The 20477-nt window shown below is 43.9% G+C and overlaps 3 protein-coding genes across 8 annotated transcripts; 1 reads left to right on the forward strand and 2 right to left on the reverse strand.

Annotated features, from left to right (window-relative positions):
• Positions 1-6072: 6072 nt before the first annotated feature.
• atp23 (ATP23 metallopeptidase and ATP synthase assembly factor homolog) lies at positions 6073-8884 on the reverse strand. 2 transcript variants are annotated; one of them, XM_080492065.1, is made up of 6 exons: positions 8632-8884; positions 8437-8482; positions 7525-7606; positions 7102-7239; positions 6742-6825; positions 6073-6663 (listed from the first exon to the last, which is right to left on the reverse strand). In XM_080492065.1, exons 1-6 carry the CDS (start codon positions 8759-8761, stop codon positions 6460-6462), a joined length of 684 nt encoding a protein of 227 aa, XP_080348191.1. In that variant the 5' UTR covers positions 8762-8884; the 3' UTR covers positions 6073-6459. The 2 variants fall into 2 exon arrangements, with proteins under 2 accessions (XP_080348191.1, XP_080348192.1); XM_080492066.1 differs by having other exon boundaries at positions 6335-6660; positions 8632-8877.
• On the forward strand, positions 8626-16285 carry rpap3 (RNA polymerase II associated protein 3). Of its 4 annotated transcripts, none has more exons than XM_080492058.1 (17): positions 8626-8888; positions 10139-10302; positions 10917-11069; positions 11157-11267; positions 11344-11471; positions 11968-12089; positions 12163-12233; positions 12333-12467; positions 12554-12681; positions 12781-12902; positions 13053-13123; positions 13390-13482; positions 13674-13873; positions 13977-14151; positions 14258-14355; positions 14979-15079; positions 15207-16285. In XM_080492058.1, the coding sequence occupies exons 2-17, from the start codon at positions 10147-10149 to the stop codon at positions 15290-15292; spliced, it is 1950 nt and encodes a 649-aa protein (XP_080348184.1). In that variant the 5' UTR covers positions 8626-8888; positions 10139-10146; the 3' UTR covers positions 15293-16285. The 4 variants fall into 4 exon arrangements, with proteins under 4 accessions (XP_080348184.1, XP_080348182.1, XP_080348185.1 ...); XM_080492056.1 differs by lacking the exon at positions 8626-8888 and adding an exon at positions 9798-9929; XM_080492059.1 differs by lacking the exon at positions 8626-8888 and adding an exon at positions 9798-9849.
• LOC308127193 (mitogen-activated protein kinase 12-like) lies at positions 16043-20430 on the reverse strand. Of its 2 annotated transcripts, XM_080492061.1 has the most exons (12): positions 20147-20430; positions 19365-19494; positions 19201-19259; positions 19004-19115; positions 18781-18810; positions 18418-18465; positions 18213-18327; positions 18035-18106; positions 17762-17841; positions 17163-17241; positions 16900-17073; positions 16043-16428 (listed from the first exon to the last, which is right to left on the reverse strand). In XM_080492061.1, exons 1-12 carry the CDS (start codon positions 20263-20265, stop codon positions 16364-16366), a joined length of 1083 nt encoding a protein of 360 aa, XP_080348187.1. In that variant the 5' UTR covers positions 20266-20430; the 3' UTR covers positions 16043-16363. The 2 variants fall into 2 exon arrangements, with proteins under 2 accessions (XP_080348187.1, XP_080348188.1); XM_080492062.1 differs by lacking the exon at positions 18781-18810 and having other exon boundaries at positions 16242-16428.
• Positions 20431-20477: the final 47 nt, after the last annotated feature.

Below are 20477 nucleotides of genomic sequence, written 5' to 3' on the forward strand. Positions count from 1 at the left end.
TGACGTATTGATGAAGAGAAAGCTCAGTATTGAGTGTTTTAAGACGTTTGTATGAATAACTGAGAAATGGAAAGTGCTTGACTTGATAGTAGTTTAGTCGGATCTCATTGGCCGAGCCTATAGAATACAGTTCAAACTATTAAAAGAGTTTTGTGTGGATGGATGGTTTGGGAGCCTTTAAACGATTCGACTCTGGCTTTCCGGAGACGAATGTTTTCACACAGGACTGCGGGGGGGGGGGGGGGGGGGGGGGACGATGCGAGCTGCTTTTTATTTGTGCAGGTTTTCTCCTCGAACAGAGAAATCAAACCGGGTCAGACGTCATTAGTCACGAATTCACACCCGGATCTTGAGTTGTTTGAAGCACATCCACAAAACATTCTCTTTAGTTTGTTTGTACATTTATTTATTTATTCATTTTTTTCTCTCTTTCGTCTGGTTCTTGCTGTACATGACATATTGTCGAGATTTCACTTGGGTCCTGCAGAGTTTATCAAATTCCTTTCAACAAATACATGACTCACAATACTTGTCAAGGTTAGTTGGAGCTGGCTGTTGGGGTTTCTTAATGAGCCTGTGGCTTCAGGGAGAGCTAATGAAGGGGGGTGGGGGGGTGGGGGGGAGGGGGGGGGGGCAGCCATGCTTTTACCCTGGGACATTGTCCAGCAGTTGTTATGTTAATCACTTAGGCCTAATTAATACCATGCATATTATTATCCGAATGAAGATTCAAATGCCAGCATGTGGTGATTACTGGGGAAGAAGTCATTCAGTGTCTGACTTTACATGGACGTCTCAGTAAAACTTTGTGGAAGTAGAGAGAGGGAGGTGAAACACGCTGAACAAATGCAGGAGTTTCTGTGTAATCTAATAGCAACAATTCATCAAAATGACTCATATTACCTGTTGGATGTTGTTTGGCTGTTAAGTGGGAGAAACTGCTAAACACAGGATGTTTGGTGGTATCAGGATGATCTGCGGTGTGTGTGTGTGAGTGTGTGTGTGTGTGTGTGTGTGTGTGTGTGTGTGTGTGTGTGTGTGTGTGTGTGTGTGTGTGTGTGTGGTGTGTTTCAGGGGAGGAGGGGGGATTTCCTGACATAATCTCCCGTCCTTTCATTCCTAATAAGCCTCATTCAACATGCCGCAAAATCCCTCGACTTGTTGTCGGCGTTGAGACGACGTGGGAAAAGGAAAAGGGCACTTAAAGCTGAACTTCCGTCTTGACTGTAAAAGTTGTCAGAAAGTGAAATCCCGGGATCGACGACGTGCTTCAGTTGCACGTGAGAACATCAGAAAACCGTTAATCTCCGCGGGTTTTTTTCACGACACGAAAAAAAAAAAATGGAAATGGGGAAATGCTCGCGGCAACATGTGAGAAACAATGAATTTTAATCACTTTCGCTATATCCTGTATTTATGGGTGACCTGACTTTAACAGAGTCAGAAGACTTGCCCTCATATTGCGTTAAAATGGCAGTAATGTGGAGATGATCTCCCGCCAACTTTAAACAGCTCTTTAATTAATCCTCGACTTGCACACATAATTAATTGATTTACATGCCCACCTCCCCCTCGGCGGGCCCCTACAGTGCCCCCCCATGCTGGGGGAGTTAATTGTCAGGTTAGACGGTTTCGCCTCCAGAGGATTTGTGCTGAGAATTTTAATGATTTCAACTTTTTCTTCCACCGCCTCACAAACTAATCAATCCCTTAAAGAACTGCAGTGAGGAGAACTTGTGGTGTAGCCTATTGTCTTTGGAAGCTACACTCAAGTGGATACAGTTTTATTCAGCACAAATACATGCAAAAGCTCATTTAAAGTACGAGGTAGATATATTCCATAAAAAAGGTATCCTGACTGCTTTTTGGTTTGTGTTGGTGAGCTCAGTTTGAAACCACGAGGTGAACTTTAATAGCTCAGTTCCATGGTATGTAACCCGTCATTTTTCTAACGGACTTTAATGGTTCACCTTTGATAAGACCAGGGGGGTCAAACATAAGGCCCATCCCGTAAGAGGCCCCAATCTGGCAAAACTACCAAGAAAATTGCTAGAATTTCATGCAATTAATAGATTTTTAAAAACAAATAGACATTTTCATCGCGTACACTCTGTGCCACACTGAGGAAAAGCTTCAAAGTTTAAATTTAAAGGTTATTATGGAGCTATTTAACCAGTCGGAACAACTCGAGATGGAATTGGGTTGTATGTGGACCCTGAATTATAAAGTGATTGACACTCCTTGGAGATGTTTGTTTCAAAATGCAATTTACATGGAGAAACACAACATAAGATGTTTTGACAACCGTGCTTTTAACTTGTAAAATCATTTAAAAAGTGAAAAGTGAAATACCTGAGTGAAGAAGTTCTTCCTTCTTCAGACATCTGTAAATAATCCAAGACGACCACCAAGGATGCGTCATGTGACAACTTCCTCAGTTTTCTTGTTTCTTCGAGTGAAAATCATCACTTCTCTGAAAGAATAACACATTTTCCATCAGACAGGACGAGATAAGGTGATTGTGAAAAGTTATATCCAATGAGAATTGACGTTTTGACGCGCGACGCTGTTTTATCTCCACTGATTCTCAGAAAGCCCTGAAAGGGAAACTCAATGGCGACGTCTCTGTGTAGATTTAATTTGGCTGCACCTTCACTGCCGTCATCCCAATGACATTAGTCCTTGTTTTGTACTTTGTTTTTTCTGTTCTCACTCTGCCTTGGATTTGTTTCGGGTGTCTAGGACCTGATGTCAGCCGGTGAAACAAGGTGCCTGATATCCATCTTTAGATCTGCACTCTTGTCCTCAATCAGCTCTGTGTGCTTGTTTTCCTCGGGCTAAAAGAGAGCCGGCCGGGCTCAATATATTTTCTCTGTTCAAGAGTTTCCTCCAGAGTGCTGGAGATGGGACAGAAGAGAAGAAAAAAGGAAAAGAAAAAAAAAATGACCACCTTTTTCCTTCCAGGTTTCTCCTCTGCTCCACACTTTCTGTCACTTTCATTTCAAAGGGACCTTGAAAGAGAGAAAATGAAGGTGTCAAACACTCGTTTCCCGTTTTAAAAACTTGATGTGCGGAAACATTCAAATCCTCTTTGTGAAGGGAAGCCAGTAATGCAAATCGCTTTTAAAATTCACGGCTAAATAATTCAGCAGTCTCTCATTATCAGTTCCACCCCCATGAAGAGCAGACACCTTAAAACTTCACAAAGGCAAGCGGGTGTCTTCGCTCTCCGCTGCATCGCCATGCCCCGACTCAATCTGACATTATTCTAATTAATGAGACGAGTTCATTACTGCTCTCGGGGTTAATGTGTTGTCCTACAGCAGATTAGTGGAGGAATTTCGGCGTTGCAGGAGCATCCTAATTAGATCACAGTGGGGGCTGCCTGCTTAAATAGATGGAATAATGAAAGTCGTCACTCTTCCCAGCGCCAGCTTGATTACTGCGGCCCATCTCTGCTCATAAAAAGGCTCCACACTCACCTGGAAAGAGAGAGAGCGAGAAAAAAGAATTCAATTAAATGTATCAATAAAACAGCTCAGGCCTTTTTTCTGCTTGAATCTGACTTCTACTCACTTAGCTGTGGGATTAACGGTGCAAAACTGCCATCTAAAGGCCACAGGTGGAACTGCAGGTAGGAGACAACCTATATATCACAGTTAGGTTTACAATACAATTCAAAAGTCAGATTGCATAAAATAAATCAAAAATGTTGGGATGAACAAAAAAAGATAACTAATAAATAATTAAAAACTTTTTTTTTTTTAGCGTATCGTCCATCCTCTGCTCACTTTTGACCACATGTATTGCAGTTTTTCCTCGTCTGTCACTCATTGCTTTTATAAGTGTTCGGATTGCGTTCGCAACAATTCTGTATTTTGTATTTGCATTTAACACATGCTAGTTCATTTATGAATTGTCATACAAAAAAATACATTTCTTTTGAATTTTTTTCTTATTCTTTTATGAAGAAGACTGTAGACCTGCGCGTCTCACAGTGAGAATATCCCTGGTTTAAGTGGGTCATTAAAATCATTCTAATTTTTCCCTAATTTAAATGCATTTCATTTGCTTAATTTTAGATTCTTCACCATTTATTTTTCTTGTTTTAACAGCATTTTATGTTTAAATGCACTTTTATTTTCTTTTTATCTTCTTTTATTCGTATGATTTTAATGCAATTTTATGCATTTCTTTGCCTTTGTGAAGCACTTTGAATCGCCTTGCTATACAAATATATAGCAGTTTTCTCCTGCTACTGATGATCTCGCCCATTGTTATTTTAGTCAGTCCATTATTAAAGAGACCTACGTATCTATCGTTCATTAGTTTCTTGCAACTTAGTTGGTTGTTTTTTTTCATGGATTATTATTTTCATTATTATTGTTTGATTTTTCACAGCTTTACTTTTTATCTTGCGTTGTCTCAATGAATGGGAGCACAGAGAAATAACGTTATCTTTGATCTTAGTTTTGGAAAAGGGAAGTTAGGTCTCCTTTGCACTACAAAGCATCACTGCTTTTATTTGAACTCACAAGATTTTAATTGTTTGCAGCCAGTTCCACTATGTTTTTTTTCTATTTAATCTGATTATCTACTTATTTGTAAGCGCCCTGATGTCAGAAACACAAAGCAAGCAGCTAATTTGTGGGCAAATAGTGGGTTTTTAGCAGCTCTTATTAAACTCAGAAAACAGTCAAAAGTGGGTTAAAACATTTTGTTGGATACATTCGGTTTAGGAATTCTGTTGCTTCTGCGTTTTACCGATCCACTTTATAGGGAATTTCTTCAAATACCACAAGCTGATGTCAACAAAATTCACCATATTCCAATATCGTATGTCTCGAATTCGCACAAATGTCTCACGAGATTTCTATAAAGGTTGTATAAAAGTTATTTAACATCAATATCCTGCTCTACAATTCTTATCCGCAGACAAAAAGACAATGGATACCTAATAACTTAACTTGCTGGCCTAGTTTTTGATATAAATAACTTAAAAGCATCGAGCAGGTGAACAGACTGGAGGGAAAATGTTAGCAGCACTTACCGTGTTTCTATAGTCTTTAGTAATTGTATTATATATATTTTTTTTTCAATTGTTAATACCAAATTCATATTAATATATTATAAATAATAATACAATTATCAAATGGGAAGAAACAAAGAAATCCAGAAGTTACCATATATGGTCATTTGCTCTGTTAAGCTTTGCCACCTTGTGCACTTTAATCAACTTTTAATTCTTTAAACATTTGTCATTTGTGTTTCCTTCATCAACTGGCCTCCTGACTTCAGTTCATCCTAATTCCTGCCTTCAATCCACAGAACAAGCACACAGTCACGTGTAATCTAATGAAAAACTATTTCTGCATTTGATACTTGCTCAATTCCAGCTGTAATTCTATTGGACTGTGTGATTTCTCCATTTCGTCAGCTGGAGACTTTGCACAAATCCAAACGCGGTTTCCTCCCTCTCTTGTCTTCGCCTCGCATTAATCCCTCCGCCTGCAGGCTGTTTTCATCATTTCCTCCATTAAGCTTCTAAAATTAACCAAATCTCTGCAGCTCGTCTCCCTCTTGTTGTTTAATCTTGCCTCTCAGCTGCATTTTTTTTTCAAGTGGACAACACAGGGTGGCGTATTACACCCCAACACCAGTGTGTGGTGACTTTCTGATTACCATGCAGGGGCTGTTGTCTTTCAGATAGGCAGGAGATGGGGGGGGATTATGAGGCGGATTCCCTTTATAACTTCTTCCCTCATTAATCTCTGGAGACATTCTTGAAATGTCCAATAAAGATGTCAGCCATTCCGTTTTACAGCGGCCGTGCAGATGTCGTGGAGGAACTTTTCCCCACTTCACTCAGCTCACGCGTTTACTTGAAGAATCGCTCTCTGAGGATTAGACATAATGAGTTAGAATCAGTTTCACTAATCCTCCTCTGGCCGATTCATACATTCTCCCGACTTTTAGGAGGAAGGTCGAAGCAGCAGGCCGCTGTTGTCCTTCACAAAAACAACCAAAAAAACAACAAAATAAAGTGGAAGGCGAAGCACAGGAACACAAAGTCAGACTTTCACAGAGGAATCAAACTTTAATTAGAAGCACAGTTTAAAGTCAGCATGATCAAGTGTATTTACAGGAAATGAATGACGATCAAAGGGTCAGAAAGATGACCAAAAAAAACCCCAAACTACTTTGGACATCCATCCGTCCACGGCACACACTCAGAAAAAGAAACTTGTATTTCCTTCATCACACATTCCGATCACCTGAAAACAAACAACAACAATCACTCATCTAATGCTTGATTCTCCAGGAAGAATCAACTTCTCCCATCCATTTGATTTTGTGTCCGAAAAGTAGAGAAATGAAATGAAGCTTCCTCTGAGGACGAGTCCCTTTTGAAGGGCTGCGTTTGTTTCCCCGCTGACCAAAGTCCAGACATCGGCGTCGCTAGAGGTTCGCGTAGTATCGATCTCTGTTCATGTAATCTCTGTACGCGAACTTGGCGTCCGTCTCGCCGTGCGGGATCCGTCCGAAAGGCGCGTGGTCGTTGAAGCACGAGTGGAAGACCTCGTCCACTATTTTCTCCGCCTCCGCGCGGCTGATCTTCCTCACGGCCAGCATGGAGCGCACGGCGCGGGATCGGACGCACTGCTGCCGGGGGACGACACGCCGGGCGGGTTTCAGACCGGAGCCACACGTTTGAAAGGGGAAAGAGATTTCGACACGTACCTGACGATGCTCCTTCAGGCCAAAGTGCAACTTGAAAACTTCGTGGGAGAAGGAGCAGTCTCCGCTGAGGTTCGCTGCTCGGATCTGAGAGAGAGAAATAAAGCAGCGTTGGAAATAATCAGGCGTCGTCGATTCACTCGAGCGGTTTGATCGTGTGAATGACGATCCTAGTGAATTTGGAAGATGTACGTCGATTATACTTTGTATTTATTCTTGTGAAAAAAAGTTTTACTCAAATTGCTTTAATGATTGATCAATGTTGGATTAAAGCAACGCAACAAAAATAGACTTTAAAAAAATAAATAAATCCACCCCTCAAGTGTTTTGCGAGTAAATCCGTTGGCTGTGTGTTTCGCTCACCTCGGAGCAGGCCAGGTGTCTGTGGTTGTTGAACCAGTCCACGTTGGCCCGGCAGTGGTCGAAGGCGTGGACGAGCTCGTGGGTGACCACCCGGTTCATGTGCTCCTGCTGGCGGACGTTGTTCTGACACAAGACGATCTGGAAGCAGAGACGGCGGCTGCGTGTCAAGTCGGCCTCTCGTCGCCCCGCGTGCGCGTGGCTGCTGCGACCAACATCAATCAAACCGGCCAACTGGAAATGCACAACCACGTCGACTCGCGCGCATCGCCAGCAGCGGTTCGGCCTGTCGTCGCGCAATCTGCACACGGCAAGCTTCCCGTCGTGCTCAGAGCTTATTCGGTTCATATCGTAAAGAGTGACTCGCTGTGGACTCGTAAGATGGTGAAACTCGTGCAGTGTGTGGCGGCCATTAGTCCCTCCTACCTGAGACGCAGTGGTGTCAAAGCCGCCACTGACCGACCCGTCGCAGTCTTCACAGGACAAATGTCTCTCTGTCAACACAGTGCTGCATCGAAGGGGAAGAATTAAGGTGATGAGGGCGATACGGTACAAAAAAAACAAACCACCAGCTAATCAAAACAAACTGCGTATAAAAAGTAAAGACATTTGTTTGCATTTCTTTGTCATTTCCTGTTTAAATGGTGTCCTACTCATGATTGATGAGCATAAGTGTATGTCAGTTGTACACATGAAAAATTAACGAAAACTTCTCTCAACAGATTTCTTTTTCTATCTATCTTTCGCCTAAGATTGCAATGCGGGTCCTTCAAGACAAAGGTTGGGAATCACTAGTATAGACGGATGGTTTGAGTGGAGCTGTGCAGAGGATGGGACGGGCTATACATTTCATTGTTTGAACAATGCAACAATCAATAAAGCTGTCACTGAATGACACAACTAGAAAACTCCAGAGGAAATGTTATGTGCCTGCCTCTCCCTGGCAACAGACGCTGATCTCCTTTGATCACCTCCATGAGGTGCCTCTCCCATCCGACTCTGCACTTGGTCCATGCCTGTGCTCCCAAAGTTGAGGGACGAGTCACCCGCAGAAAAAAATGGCGGAATAATAATAATAATAATAATGCAATTAAACGGCCACCTAGAAGAGTAATCTTTGTGCTTTGCCACTAAGGCAGGCACGAGAAGAAACATGAATGCAAGTTCTTGTGCCTGTATTTATGTTGCAGGTACATTTGCAATATTTAAGGTAATTAGTTAAAACTACACTGGATGAACACATTTGCAGACTTTCATCCATTAACAGATTTGCGTGATTGTTGCAGCCTTTAGGTTTAATGATGTGAGGTTGAGAGTGTGTGTGTGTGTGCGTCGTACCAGCCGGAGCCCTTCATGGCACTGAGCAGGAGTTTGGCATAGGGACCTGACAGGAGCACACAAACCAGTTAGCTGAGACAGACCAACACCAAACTGACTTGCAGGTTAAACTAGTTGACACTCATTGATTTGACTTGACGACCACGCACAGTGTGTTCCCTTTAACATGCTAACCGAGCTAGCATCGCCACTCACTCGTGTCCATTGCGACCTGCAGCATCATCTGACACTGATTCTTGTCGACCGACGTCTTCTTCAGCTCCCCCTCGTTTCTCTCGGAGAATAATTTGGAGCCATAATCCTCCTCCTGTTTAGTCTGTCCCATCGTGCCGAACGTGTTGTGCACTTAGCAGCAGTGAGCATGAGTTTTCTCGGTTAGCTGTGGCTGCAGCCGCTGCGAGCACGAGAGGTCATTGCTGTTTGGAAGATCACGTGGTCACTGCGGGTCAAAGGTAATAATAATATACATATATATATATATATTTTTTTTTAAAGAGTGTAAATAACGTACTTTGACTACCTACAAAATAATTTAGCGTCAAATAAAACAATAACAAAAATATTTCAGCAATTTTTAATGGCTTCGCTGAAAATTATAATATTGAAGATCGTCTATTTGCATTTTCTTTCAGTATGCTCGTCCACTCGTGATTTGTGCATAACTTACTTTCTTATTTTATTATTTGCTTTGGTTTGGTATATCTTTATTCGAACAATAAAAAAGTCAATGAAACAATACGCTAGTACTAATAATAATATGAGAAAAGAATTACATTTAGTTAAGTGAAAATAATGATAATGTTACTAATAATCAGCACAACAATCATAACAACAACAACACCTAGAAAATTCCAGAGGGAATTTTATGTGCCTTCTTCTCATTTGATCTCAGCATGTCCCTGGCAACAGAAGCTGATCTCCTTTGAGCTTCATCTCCTCCATGGTGCCTCTCCCATATTTTTGTTTTGTATGTTTCGATATCATCTATTTATAACCTTTTAAAATGTGTAATAATTATGCTGTGTTGGATTTATTCTAATCATTCTAATATCTTCGCACTTGTCTTAATATTAAAGTTTTCTGAAATTGTTTTATTGAGTGCTAATAATGTTTACTTACTTTATTGGTGTAACACTGTCTAGTTTTGTGTATACCCATTACTGAATGATTGTGTTTCATCACTATCTATCTATCTATCTATCTATCTATCTATCTATCTATCTATCTATCTATCTATCTATCTATCTATCTATCTATCTATCTATCTATCTATCTATCTATCTAATGTAAAAACAAAAGAAAAGGTGGTGGTGGTGTACGTAGTTGTCCGTATATACGATCTTTGTTACGTCGTACATAGCGCAAAGCACGCCGGTCCTTCGCTGTCATGGCTGCGAACATAAACAGAGAGCTGTGAGCGTCTCTTTTTCTTCCACTTTACTTAAAATAACTGCAGCTATATTTGATTTCTCCACCCTGGAAAGGAATAAAAGGTATTTTCAAGGTTTTAGGGGCCACAGGGGGCTTGTTGTTTCCGTGGATCTGTAAATACGCGCGCTTTGCTGGTTAAAATAGCCTTTAGCCGCACAGAAAGCGTGACGGCGTGATTCTCTGCTCCTCCTCATGTTTCCTTCATGAACTTCACAGACACAACAGCAGCAGGTGTTAAACACTTCCTCACAAACTTACGTCGGTTTCGCAGGGTGTGAGATGTCCGGGGTAAACAAGGCCGCGGAGTTAATGCTTCAGATGAGGCAAAACGCGGACGATCTGCACAGTTACATGCGGGAGCTGGAGAGCTGGGAGGCGGACATGAAGAAGAAGGACGAGCAGCTGAGGACAGGAGGAGGCGATCAGGAGGGTCAGGTAACGTCTTGACTTCACCTAGTCTAACTTTTATGCTGCCTGTCTTAGATTACCTGTTCTTAAAAGCTACATACATGTTTAAAATGAGCATAAAGTTCAGGGAATACATTTCGTAAACAATCAGTAGGTGAGTGTCCAGTTGGCGATAATAATTTATGTGCTTCAACACCCTGCAGTTATTAGAATCAAAAAAATGTAAAGGTCAACTTTAAGAATTTGTGAATAACAGTGCAAACCTGTAACTTTCTGGTAAACTAAACTAATCGTAATTTTTAATCATTTGGGGGAAATCCCCTTTTCTGCATTTACGCATCCTATTTGTATGATGCAGTGACGCACTGAGCCTGATTGAGGAGCTGATGAGGGTCAGGAACCACAGCAGTGGCCTGTCCGCCTTGGGGGAATCGTACTTGCAAACTCCAATCCCAAGTTTGCTTCTCTAGCCTCTTGGCCACCACTGCTCACAATTATACCTTTTCTATGAGATCGGATTGTGCTCTCTCCATTTGCTCAGCTGCGTCAAACATGACCTATGTTCTGAAATCGCACTTCAGAAAACCTTGAGAACTTATCATTCTTCACAGCGCAGCCCTTGTTATTTTGATGTATCACAGAAAAGCCTCCCTCCCGTGCGCAACAAAGACTACAAGACAAAGACGAGGAAGAAGAAGAAGGTGTCTACTGGCAACGGCGACTCAAAATCCAATGCCAATCAAGCATCCGGTATCAAAGCCTACGACTACCGATCGTGGGACAAGTTTGATGTGGTACGTAATGCAATATTTAACCATGGAGTCGAGTGTAACGGTGCTTTTAAATGTCTGTTTATCACAATGTTTGCGTCCTGGTGGCAGGACAAGGCTCTGTCAGAACTGGACAAAGAGGAATGTCCTGCAGAGTCAAACGAGTCGGACTCAGAGGAAGCTGCGGCGGATCAGGAGAAGGCTTTGGCTGAGAAGGAAAAGGTAAAGAAAACAGCGATGGAAAAAAATTAAGATAATGTATCCAAGCACGTTGGAACTGACTCTGCCTTACTTGTAGGGTAATGCGCTTTTTAAAGAAGGAAAGTATGACGATGCAATCGAGTGCTACACCAGAGGGATGGGTGCAGACCCCTACAACCCCGTGCTTCCCACAAACAGAGCCACCGCCTTCTTCCGACTCAAAAAGTAAGTCTCCTCGTGCTGCGTGAACACGTCCACACAGGATGGGTTCGGTTTGCTTAATAAGACGGGCTTCACTCAGAGTTCAAGAGAATTAGTTGTAAGATGAGCTGATCCTAACGCAAAGTCGGCCGTGAGCAAAGTAAGTGAATGAATTTGATAAAAGTCTTTAAAGTGCATTTAAAAATGTGAAAAGAAAACTTAAGTAAGAGAATAAATTCTATTAAATCATGCTTAAATAATGATATTTTGCTTATTTCAGAGGATGTTTAAGACAAGGCAGCTTATAACCTCATGTATAGTTTAGAATCAGAGCTGGAAGATTATTCAAACGTGAGTTTAAATGCGGCTATAAAATGTCATTTAACTGAGCTTTAGTGTGCAAACCAAATGGAAAAGAAAATGCTAAAATTACTCAAAAGGATACACAGGGTGTAGTTTCTGCACTGACGCTATTGAAGAACATTTCCCCGCATATAAACGAGGGTTTTTCCTCTGCAAGGTACGGTGTGGCCGAGTCCGACTGCAACCTGGCCATCGCTCTCGACGGGAACTACTTCAAAGCGTACGCGCGGAGGGGGGCAGCTCGCTGTGCCCTGCAGAAGTACGAATCGGCGGTAGAAGGTACTGAGCAGCTCGGTCGATGAGACAACACGTCCTCGTCCTGAGATGACCTGAGAAAAATCCCTGTCGACAGATTACGAGACGGTCCTCAAGCTCGACCCCGAAAACGCGGAGGCGCCGAACGAAATAAAGAAAATTAAAGAGGTGAACACGGAGAGATGGTTTTTAGTGCAGATTCGCCTCGTTCACATGTTTGCCTGGTATAACCGCTCTTGGGTTGTTTTTTGTTTTTGTTTATTTAAGGCGCTCGGACATCAGGAGCCCGCCGTCCTGAGTGAATCCACGCCGGAGGGAGACGCTCCGGCGGCCGATCGCCATCAGCAGCGGCAGGTGGAGGAGCAGCAGAGACGACAGCAGGCCGTCGTCCAGAAGGACAGAGTGAGATCTGTTCCCTTTTCAGCGGCTGCGCCACGGCTGACGGTCTCGGATTGTGCTCACTTGATTTGTTGGACGTGTCCCACCAGGGCAACGCCTATTTCAAAGAGGGGAAGTACGAAGCGGCTGTGGAGTGCTACAGCGCCGGCATGGAGGCGGACGGCACCAACGTCCTCCTGCCGGCCAACCGAGCCATGGCCTTCCTCAAGCTGGAGAAGTGAGGGAACACCCTGAGAGTACAGCTCTGTGCACGTGTCCACTTTTCCTGCAGACTCACAGCAGAGCTTCGTCTTCTTTCTGTCTTTGTCCGCTGCAGGTATCAAGAGGCCGAGGACGACTGCTCCAAGGCCATCGCCCTGGACAACACCTACTCCAAAGCTTTCGCCCGCAGAGGCACAGCCAGGGTGGCTCTGGGGAAACCGCAGGGGGCCAGACAAGGTGCGGCACAAGAGCAAAGCACGGTTACAGATGCATGAGCGATATTTTATATCAGTAAATAATGTAAGATTGAGTGTGCAGTTTTGCCGTCAGCAGTCGCCTCCGGTTGGCCAGGATTTGTGACTGTGCGTCTCCTTGTGTGTCTCGCAGATTTTCAGGAGGTGTTGAGGCTGGAGCCCGGCAACAAACAGGCGCTGAATGAACTTCAGAAGCTTGAGATTGTACGTTACAAGACTGAGCCCCCACTGAAATGCAATTTAATTTAATGGAAAAAAAGTGAGCCACAGCGGAGCGCTGTTTTGAATGTCTCTCTGCATCTAAATCCGTCAACGTTTCCTGCCCGACGCTCCGGGTCTTAACGGGGTTAAACGGGATCGCTTGTGGTTTCTGCAGCGACTTCTGTGGTGGTCCGTGTCTCTGGTAGCCGTGAGGGGAAAATAAACGTGCTCTGCGCTCTCACCGACTTCTCTCTCCCCCCTCACCTCAGAACTCGAGCTCCAGCGGCCTCCTGCAGACCGAGGCCGGCCCGCGGAGGAGAACCGTCCCGCCCATCGATAAGCCGCCACATCTGCGCTCAGCTGTGAGTCGCAAAACGCCTCTTGTTGGCTGCAGGAGACGCTCTTACGCCCTCCGAGCCCGTTTCCCTCTGCCCATCTACAGTGGAGGCAGTAATCAGGGAAAATAAGTGAAAAGTTTCAAAGTAAAAGCAGTTTTTTCGCCTAGTTGACAAATGAATCAGGAAAATGGCGTCGTCCTCCTTTCGCTCCTCAGAAACCTCTGAGGAGGATCGACATTGAAGAAATCAGTGGGAAGGTGACCGTCCCGGAGGTGGATTCAGGGGAGCTCAAGTCCTTCATCCAGGAAGTAACAAGTGAGGTAGAAGAAGGCTCATCGCCGCTGTCCACGTCACCGAGCGCCAAGATGATCAAGATGGAGGAGACGGCAGACGTCCCAACTCCTGCAGCCGACCAGTAGGTGTTCGTTTCCTGGCTCCGTCATTGACGCCGATTAAACATGCAAACGTGGGTTTTATCTCGTCTTTTCTCCGCATTCGTCCACCTGGTTGCATACAAGTCGTGGGATCAAGCAGGCAGCGCCGGAGGAAAGCCCTCGAGCTTCTGAACCTTCCACCACCACCGCCGGTCAGGCCGTCGCGGAGCTTCCTCCTCCGCCGGGCAACAGCTTCCAGCTGGAGGCTGACCTCCGCAAGATCAGGAGCCAACCTGAAGCCGTCTACCGATACCTGCGGGTGAGACCCGCCCCCCGCTGTAGCACTCCTGCAGGTCGAACTCATATAGACTTTAAATTTCCACCATTAAAATCCTCCTGTTCGGTTTTTTTTTTTCTCTTTGCAGCAAATTGAGCCAAACGCTTACGCCAAGATTTTTCACAACTCTCTCGAAGCGGACATCCTCAACGTGATTCTGACGACGCTGCACCACTTCTATCGGCAGTGAGTTCTGAAAAATACTACCTGCTCTGTGAAGGACCCAAATCTGGTTACTGTAGTCTGATTACTCCATTTGCTGAAGTTAAGGAGTTAAATGAACCTTTTTCTGGTACAAGTATCTGTACTTCAACATTTAGGAGATAATATATGTTTTGTACAGCGTTTTGAGTATTTTCGCTGTACGTTACTTCCTCTCTGTGAGAGTACATTAGCTATATTTACCTCAGCCTTGCAGAATAAGTATGGCGTGCTATTTGCTCTAATATACCCAGAGTTTTTCTAAAAAATATAAACTTCCACAAGATATGTGACTTTTCAACACATTTCACACATTGATCACATCAAAACTAAATAAAACGATCGACTGGGGAAACAAGTTCTACGGTTCTAATCCTAATCTTGTTTTTTTTTTTTTTAAAGAGTTGAAGACACTTCCAGTCGTTTTAGTTTTTGAAGCTGTGCCTGAATACGAGTCTGGAGTTAAACTGTGAATTAAATAAAACCGAGCTTTTTTTTTTTTGTTTGTTTGTTTTCCTGAGTTACAAGTCAAGTCAACTTAATTTGTGTTGTACATTTAAAAACAACCACCGTTGTGTTCGACTGTATTAACATGAGGTTATGTGCAGGAATGAAGCCCCGGCCGTCACACTGGAGACCCTCCGCAGCCTGTCCAGCGTGAGACGCTTCGACATGGCCGTGATGTTCATGTCAGCCGCGGAGAAGAAAGGTGCAGATCTTTTCTTTTTTCTTTTTTTTCCTCTCTTTCTCCTGTTTTTCATTTGCTCTTATTTTTTCAACCCAGACGTTGTCCTGCGTAATGACGCCGGTACTTTGCTTCTTCCTCCCCACCGCAGTGATCAAAGACCTGTTTGACTTTCTTCGCCAGTCCGAGCTGGACGGATCGTCTGTCGCGGCGTTGCAGAAGAAATATGGCGTGTGATGCTCTCGGAGTTAAAGGCAAATCTGCAACAGATTTAGGATTTCAAAGTAAACCAAACAGTTTAGTTGTATTGTAATTTCCTTTCCAGGAAGTTGGGGCCGCTGCGCCATGGAAATTATGATGCTGTTTTCTATTTCTATGCTTCGTGCGCCATTTGTTTGAAGCTGGAGTTGGAAAGTCACAGGCTGATGTCTGTGATTCTGGCATCGCTGAATTAAACAAATCCAGTTCAGGACTCTTTCTCTCTAAAACTGTTTTTTTTTTTTTTCCCACCATTTTTTAAGGGAGTCCATGGAAAATTTCAGTCTGGCTTTCTGAGTTGTTGCTCTTAATTTTTGTTTCGAAGTTCTCGTGATCCAGTTTGGGGACAATGTGGATCTATTTGTATCATAGCCAGGAGTTTTCACTGTTGTTTTATTTCTCCTGCGGCTTACACCACCTTGTGGCGCAAACCAGTATTGCAAGACTAAACCAATAAAACCTGGACAAGTCTTTGAGATGACTTGTGTTGTTTCATTCTGCATAGGACTTTAGGTAACATTGATTTCCGTCATAAGCAAAAAGACAAATAAGGAATAACTCCCATTTGACTATCCAACATTCAGCTGAAGCTTTAAGTATGAACGAGGCTGTGACAGCACTGTTCCACCCTGCCAATTGAATCCTAACTTGGTACTAGATAAAGTGACCCAGAAATATTGAAAGATATATTTACGTCTAAAGTGTTCTACAAATGCAGTAAGGACAGTTCAATGCAAATAAAGGATTTTATAATACATGTGCTGGATGGTTTGTATTCATAACATTATCCAACCTAGAATGCGTCGCCTCTGTTCTCTTTACACTGTACCTGTGTCATTTGGATCTGTTGTTTGGACACAAATGGAGAACATGAAGACTCGGACAGCTTTAGTTGACAAATGGTAGATTAAAATAATCTGGTCCGAAGACAAATCAATAGACACATTTATTGTAAACTATAGTATCACTACACAAAATAACAAAATAGTAAAGTAAAAAAGAAAGTGTGCGTGTGTGTGTGTGCGTGTGTGTGTGTGTGTGTGTGTGTGTTCAGAGTGACGTCTCTCTGGAGTCCCGGGGCGGCCTGAAGGTCAGTATTTCTGTGAAGGTGTGACCTGTGCGAACAAAGAGAAAACATGAGTTATGCATCAGTTATATTCAAATGTGACCCATCTTCACCATCAGTCCCAGAAAACCTCAGATTTAAATTTTCCTAGGTCGTTTGTAGTAACGCGCCTCCTACTTGAGCGTTTGTGTTCAAAGGATGCATGAAGAGTAGAGCTTTAGTGACCTCATCTGATGAAGAGATGGAACTACAAGTATCTCACAGAGACGCACAACACTGGCTTGGATTTGAACCCGGACCTTCCAGCTTTAAAGCGACGGGGCTTTGCTCTACAGTACTGAGCCAGACGTTGAAATAATTTTATATTTTCTCTTTAAATTGTGGTTCCCTGTCATCCAATAAAAGCTCATAAAATGTAATTAACCAACACTTTTCCGGACTCTTGTCACAGTTCATGCAACGGTCAGACCGACTCTTGGTCAGAATATCCAGATATGTGCAGTTTTCAAACAATACTTACGTTTCCACTGCTCCAGTGGCAGGTCTGTGTTGTCCATGGTCTGATCGTACGGCTGCGCCTCGGTTTCCTCCTCTGCGTCTCTGAACTCGCTGAAGAACGGGAGCTCGAGGGCCTCGGAGGCGTTCACCCTTTGCTCAGGGTCCAGAAGGAGCATCTTCTCCAGGACGTTTACTGCTGCAGAGCACGGAGACACGAGGAAGACTTAGAAATCGCTCGGGCCGGCACGAACGATAACTGGAAGGCAGACGCCGTCCTTCACATACCATTTGAACTGGCTTTGGAGAAAATGGAGTGCAAATCTTTTTTGGGGATTTTTGTCAGGCTTCGGATGTAGTTTTTGGCCTGTGGGGAGAGAACATGAGGGATTTAGGGAATTTTTAAACAAGCATATAAACATGACAAACTTTTTCTAATTTGTATTTGACTTAATAATACAAAAATCTCTGTTCTATTATTAGAATTGTTATGATACCTTTTGAGACTTATTTCACTGAAAATGTGTACAAAACATAAAACTACAGGATGAATCGGCTGCAGGAGTTTATTTTCCAACAGCAGTCTGAATTCATTCACAACGCATTGAAATCAGGTAAATGCATATATAGAGACCCTTTGTACTGTTCATGCTCTCCGCCGTAAATGCATAAAACGTTTCACCTCACTGAACTTATATCATGGAGTCAGTTAAATGACTCTGTTTTATATATATATATATATATATATATATATATATATATATATATATATATATTTCCAGCTTGTCTAAGTCAAATAGTTCAAAGTAACCCGGTCATGAATAATTCCAAGTTGATTCATTTTTGAAACGTGCAAGGTCAGAGTTTGAGTGTAACGTCGGACTCACATCTTGGCTCTGCAGCTTCACAACGAAGTCTGCGCTGGGCGTTCCTGTGATCTTCATGATCTCTCTGAGCTGGTCCAAGTCTGACAGCGACCGTGGTTAAGAGTCTTTATCTTTCAAGTGCAAACCTGTAAACAAACTGTAAATGATGCCCGTGTTTGTTTTGATGTAGAGATTCGCGGTGGGTTTGCTCAAAAGGCTCTGAAAGCTTTCATCCAGTCAGATCACTGAGATTTGCGGGTTTTATCAAGCCGCACTGAGGGCGGTCAAGGATACGGTCGTTTCCTTTGAACAGCGGCTTTCCCAGCAGCATCTCTGCCAGGATGCAGCCGGCGGACCAGATGTCCACTGCAACACAAAACTCCAAAGGTCACCCTTCTTTTATGATCCACTCATAAAAGACGCTGGCGTTCACAGGCAGTAATAAGGGCTTCTTTTTTCTTTTTTTTTTTACCCGTCTGTGTGTAGTGCATCCAGTTGAGGATGACCTCCGGGGCTCGGTACCAGCGCGTCACCACGTAGCCCGTCATCTCCGCGTCAGCCTGCCTCGCTAAACCAAAGTCAAGAATCTGGAAGCAGAACGGGAGCGTCAGAGCGTCACATGTAAAAACTGTGTGGGGGAGTTGGAATCGTGGCCAAATTGCGCAAAGCTGAGTTACCTTTAACTCGCAATCTGGGTTAATGGCTAAATTTCCTGGTTTCAGGTCCTGTGAAGAACAGAAAATGCAGAAAGGAGTCACACAGTGGTGAAAGAGACAAAAAAGAAACTCCAGTGACTGAAATCTGAACATTAATCACTAATATGTTGCTTTCTGTTGCTGTCGACGTCAGATATCTACAAATAGAGGCATTTCAGTAATCTGATCTCACAGACTGCGTGTCATCCTATCTGCAGTTAAAAAGCAAACACTTCTCTGTGTGTGTGGGAATCAGGATGAATGGGACTCAGAGTGAAAAAGAGAAAGAAAGAAAAAAATCCCCACCCCCAAAGCGCATAGCCTGAAAGGTCAAAGTTCACCCACCCTGTGAATGATCCCTGCCGAGTGGATGTACTGCGGACAGAGGAGACACACACACACACACACACACACACACACACACACACACACACACACACACACACACACACACACACACACACACACACACACACACACACACACACACACACACACAGTGTCAGATGAGTTTACTCCAACACACGACCCTCAAAGTTTTTCCTCGTCTCATCACAACTTCCTTCACCTTGAGTCCTTTCAGCATCTGATAGACGAGGAACTGCACTCTGTCCTCGGACAGCCGCTCCAGCTTCATCAGCTTGCCGAGGTCGGTGCCCATGAACGGCATCACCAGGTAACTGCAGAGGTTGGACGAGAATGAAAACAAATGTAAACCCGCCTGCATGAGGGAGGAGGGTTCGGAGGAGCCGAGGGAAAACTCACAAGTCACGCAATCGATCCAGTGAAATTTCAGCAGTGAAAACATCCAACAGCCCAATCACCTGTCAGGAGACATCAAAACAAAGCAAATTCAATTGGAAGACGCTCCAGATTACCTTCATGTGTGAGCGCCATAATCCACTCACGGCAACCAAAATATTTCTTACGTTTTCATGCTTCATGTGTTTGAGGAGCCGCAGCTCCCTGTAGGCCCTTTTGGCAAAAAGTTTGGTCTGGAAGGGCCGGTGAAGTTTCTTGATGGCCACTTGTGCCCCTGTGCGGCGGTCCCACGCTGAACTGAGAGCCACAAACACAAAACAAACTTTCAACTCTCACCCCACAAATATTAGAATGTATCACGATATCAACGTGTTTATGTAGAAGTCCAAGCATTGCTGCCGTTTTGAGGGTCTGTGAGAAACTGCACGTTTCTGATTGGGAACAAAGTGCATTTTGTTCACTTAACTCGGGTCTTTGACTCCTAAACAATGAGGGTTTTTTTGTGGTGGTGGTGGTGGTGGTGTGTGTGTGTGTGTGTGGCGGGCGGGCGGGGGGGGGGGGGGGGGGGGGGGGGGGGGGGGGGTCCTTTGTCGTCCCTCATCCCCCATAACACAAAGCAAAGTGGGTCTCTGCAGAGCCAGCTGTGCAGAGACCACTGACCAAAATATCCAACCCAGCCTGTGGTCTGGATGAGACATAACGACAAGAAAGTAACTGAAGTAAACACTGACATAAGTCGCTGAAAGCAAAAGCATAATCTAGTATTATCCTATACTAGACATTGGAAATCATTTACTTTTACTTTTGCGTTGAATACAAAACGAATTATTTGTAGGATTTTCGGTTCCATGAATTTAACACATTTAATATAAGTTATTTAAGGTTCTGTCACAGAGAGTAAAAATAATACCTCGCACGACTCTCCATTTACGCTCTTTTCAAAACTCACCACACAGTCCCGTAAGCGCCCGTCCCGACCTGCTTCAAGTCCCGGTACCTCTCCGGGGCCTCCCATACGGTTCTGTGGACCTCCTGCCGGTAGAACCCGGTCCTGGATCGCACAGCCATACCCTACCGAGGAGACGAGGCTGAGGTCAGGCTGCCGGTCTCATGGGAGGAAGTCAAAGTTTTGGTTGTCCAATGCGTAAAGACGCGCAGTCCACCGCAGTGTGCGGAAGAACCAGACCTTCACTTCGTGCGCCAGTGACGCACCATCACACCCCCTACACACACAAGCAAACATTGCTCCTGGTTGCCCCTGGCAGCGTGTGGGTGTTTCT

This window comes from Lipophrys pholis (assembly GCF_963383615.2).
Source record: "Lipophrys pholis genome assembly, chromosome: 22".
Lineage (NCBI taxonomy): Eukaryota > Metazoa > Chordata > Actinopteri > Blenniiformes > Blenniidae > Lipophrys > Lipophrys pholis.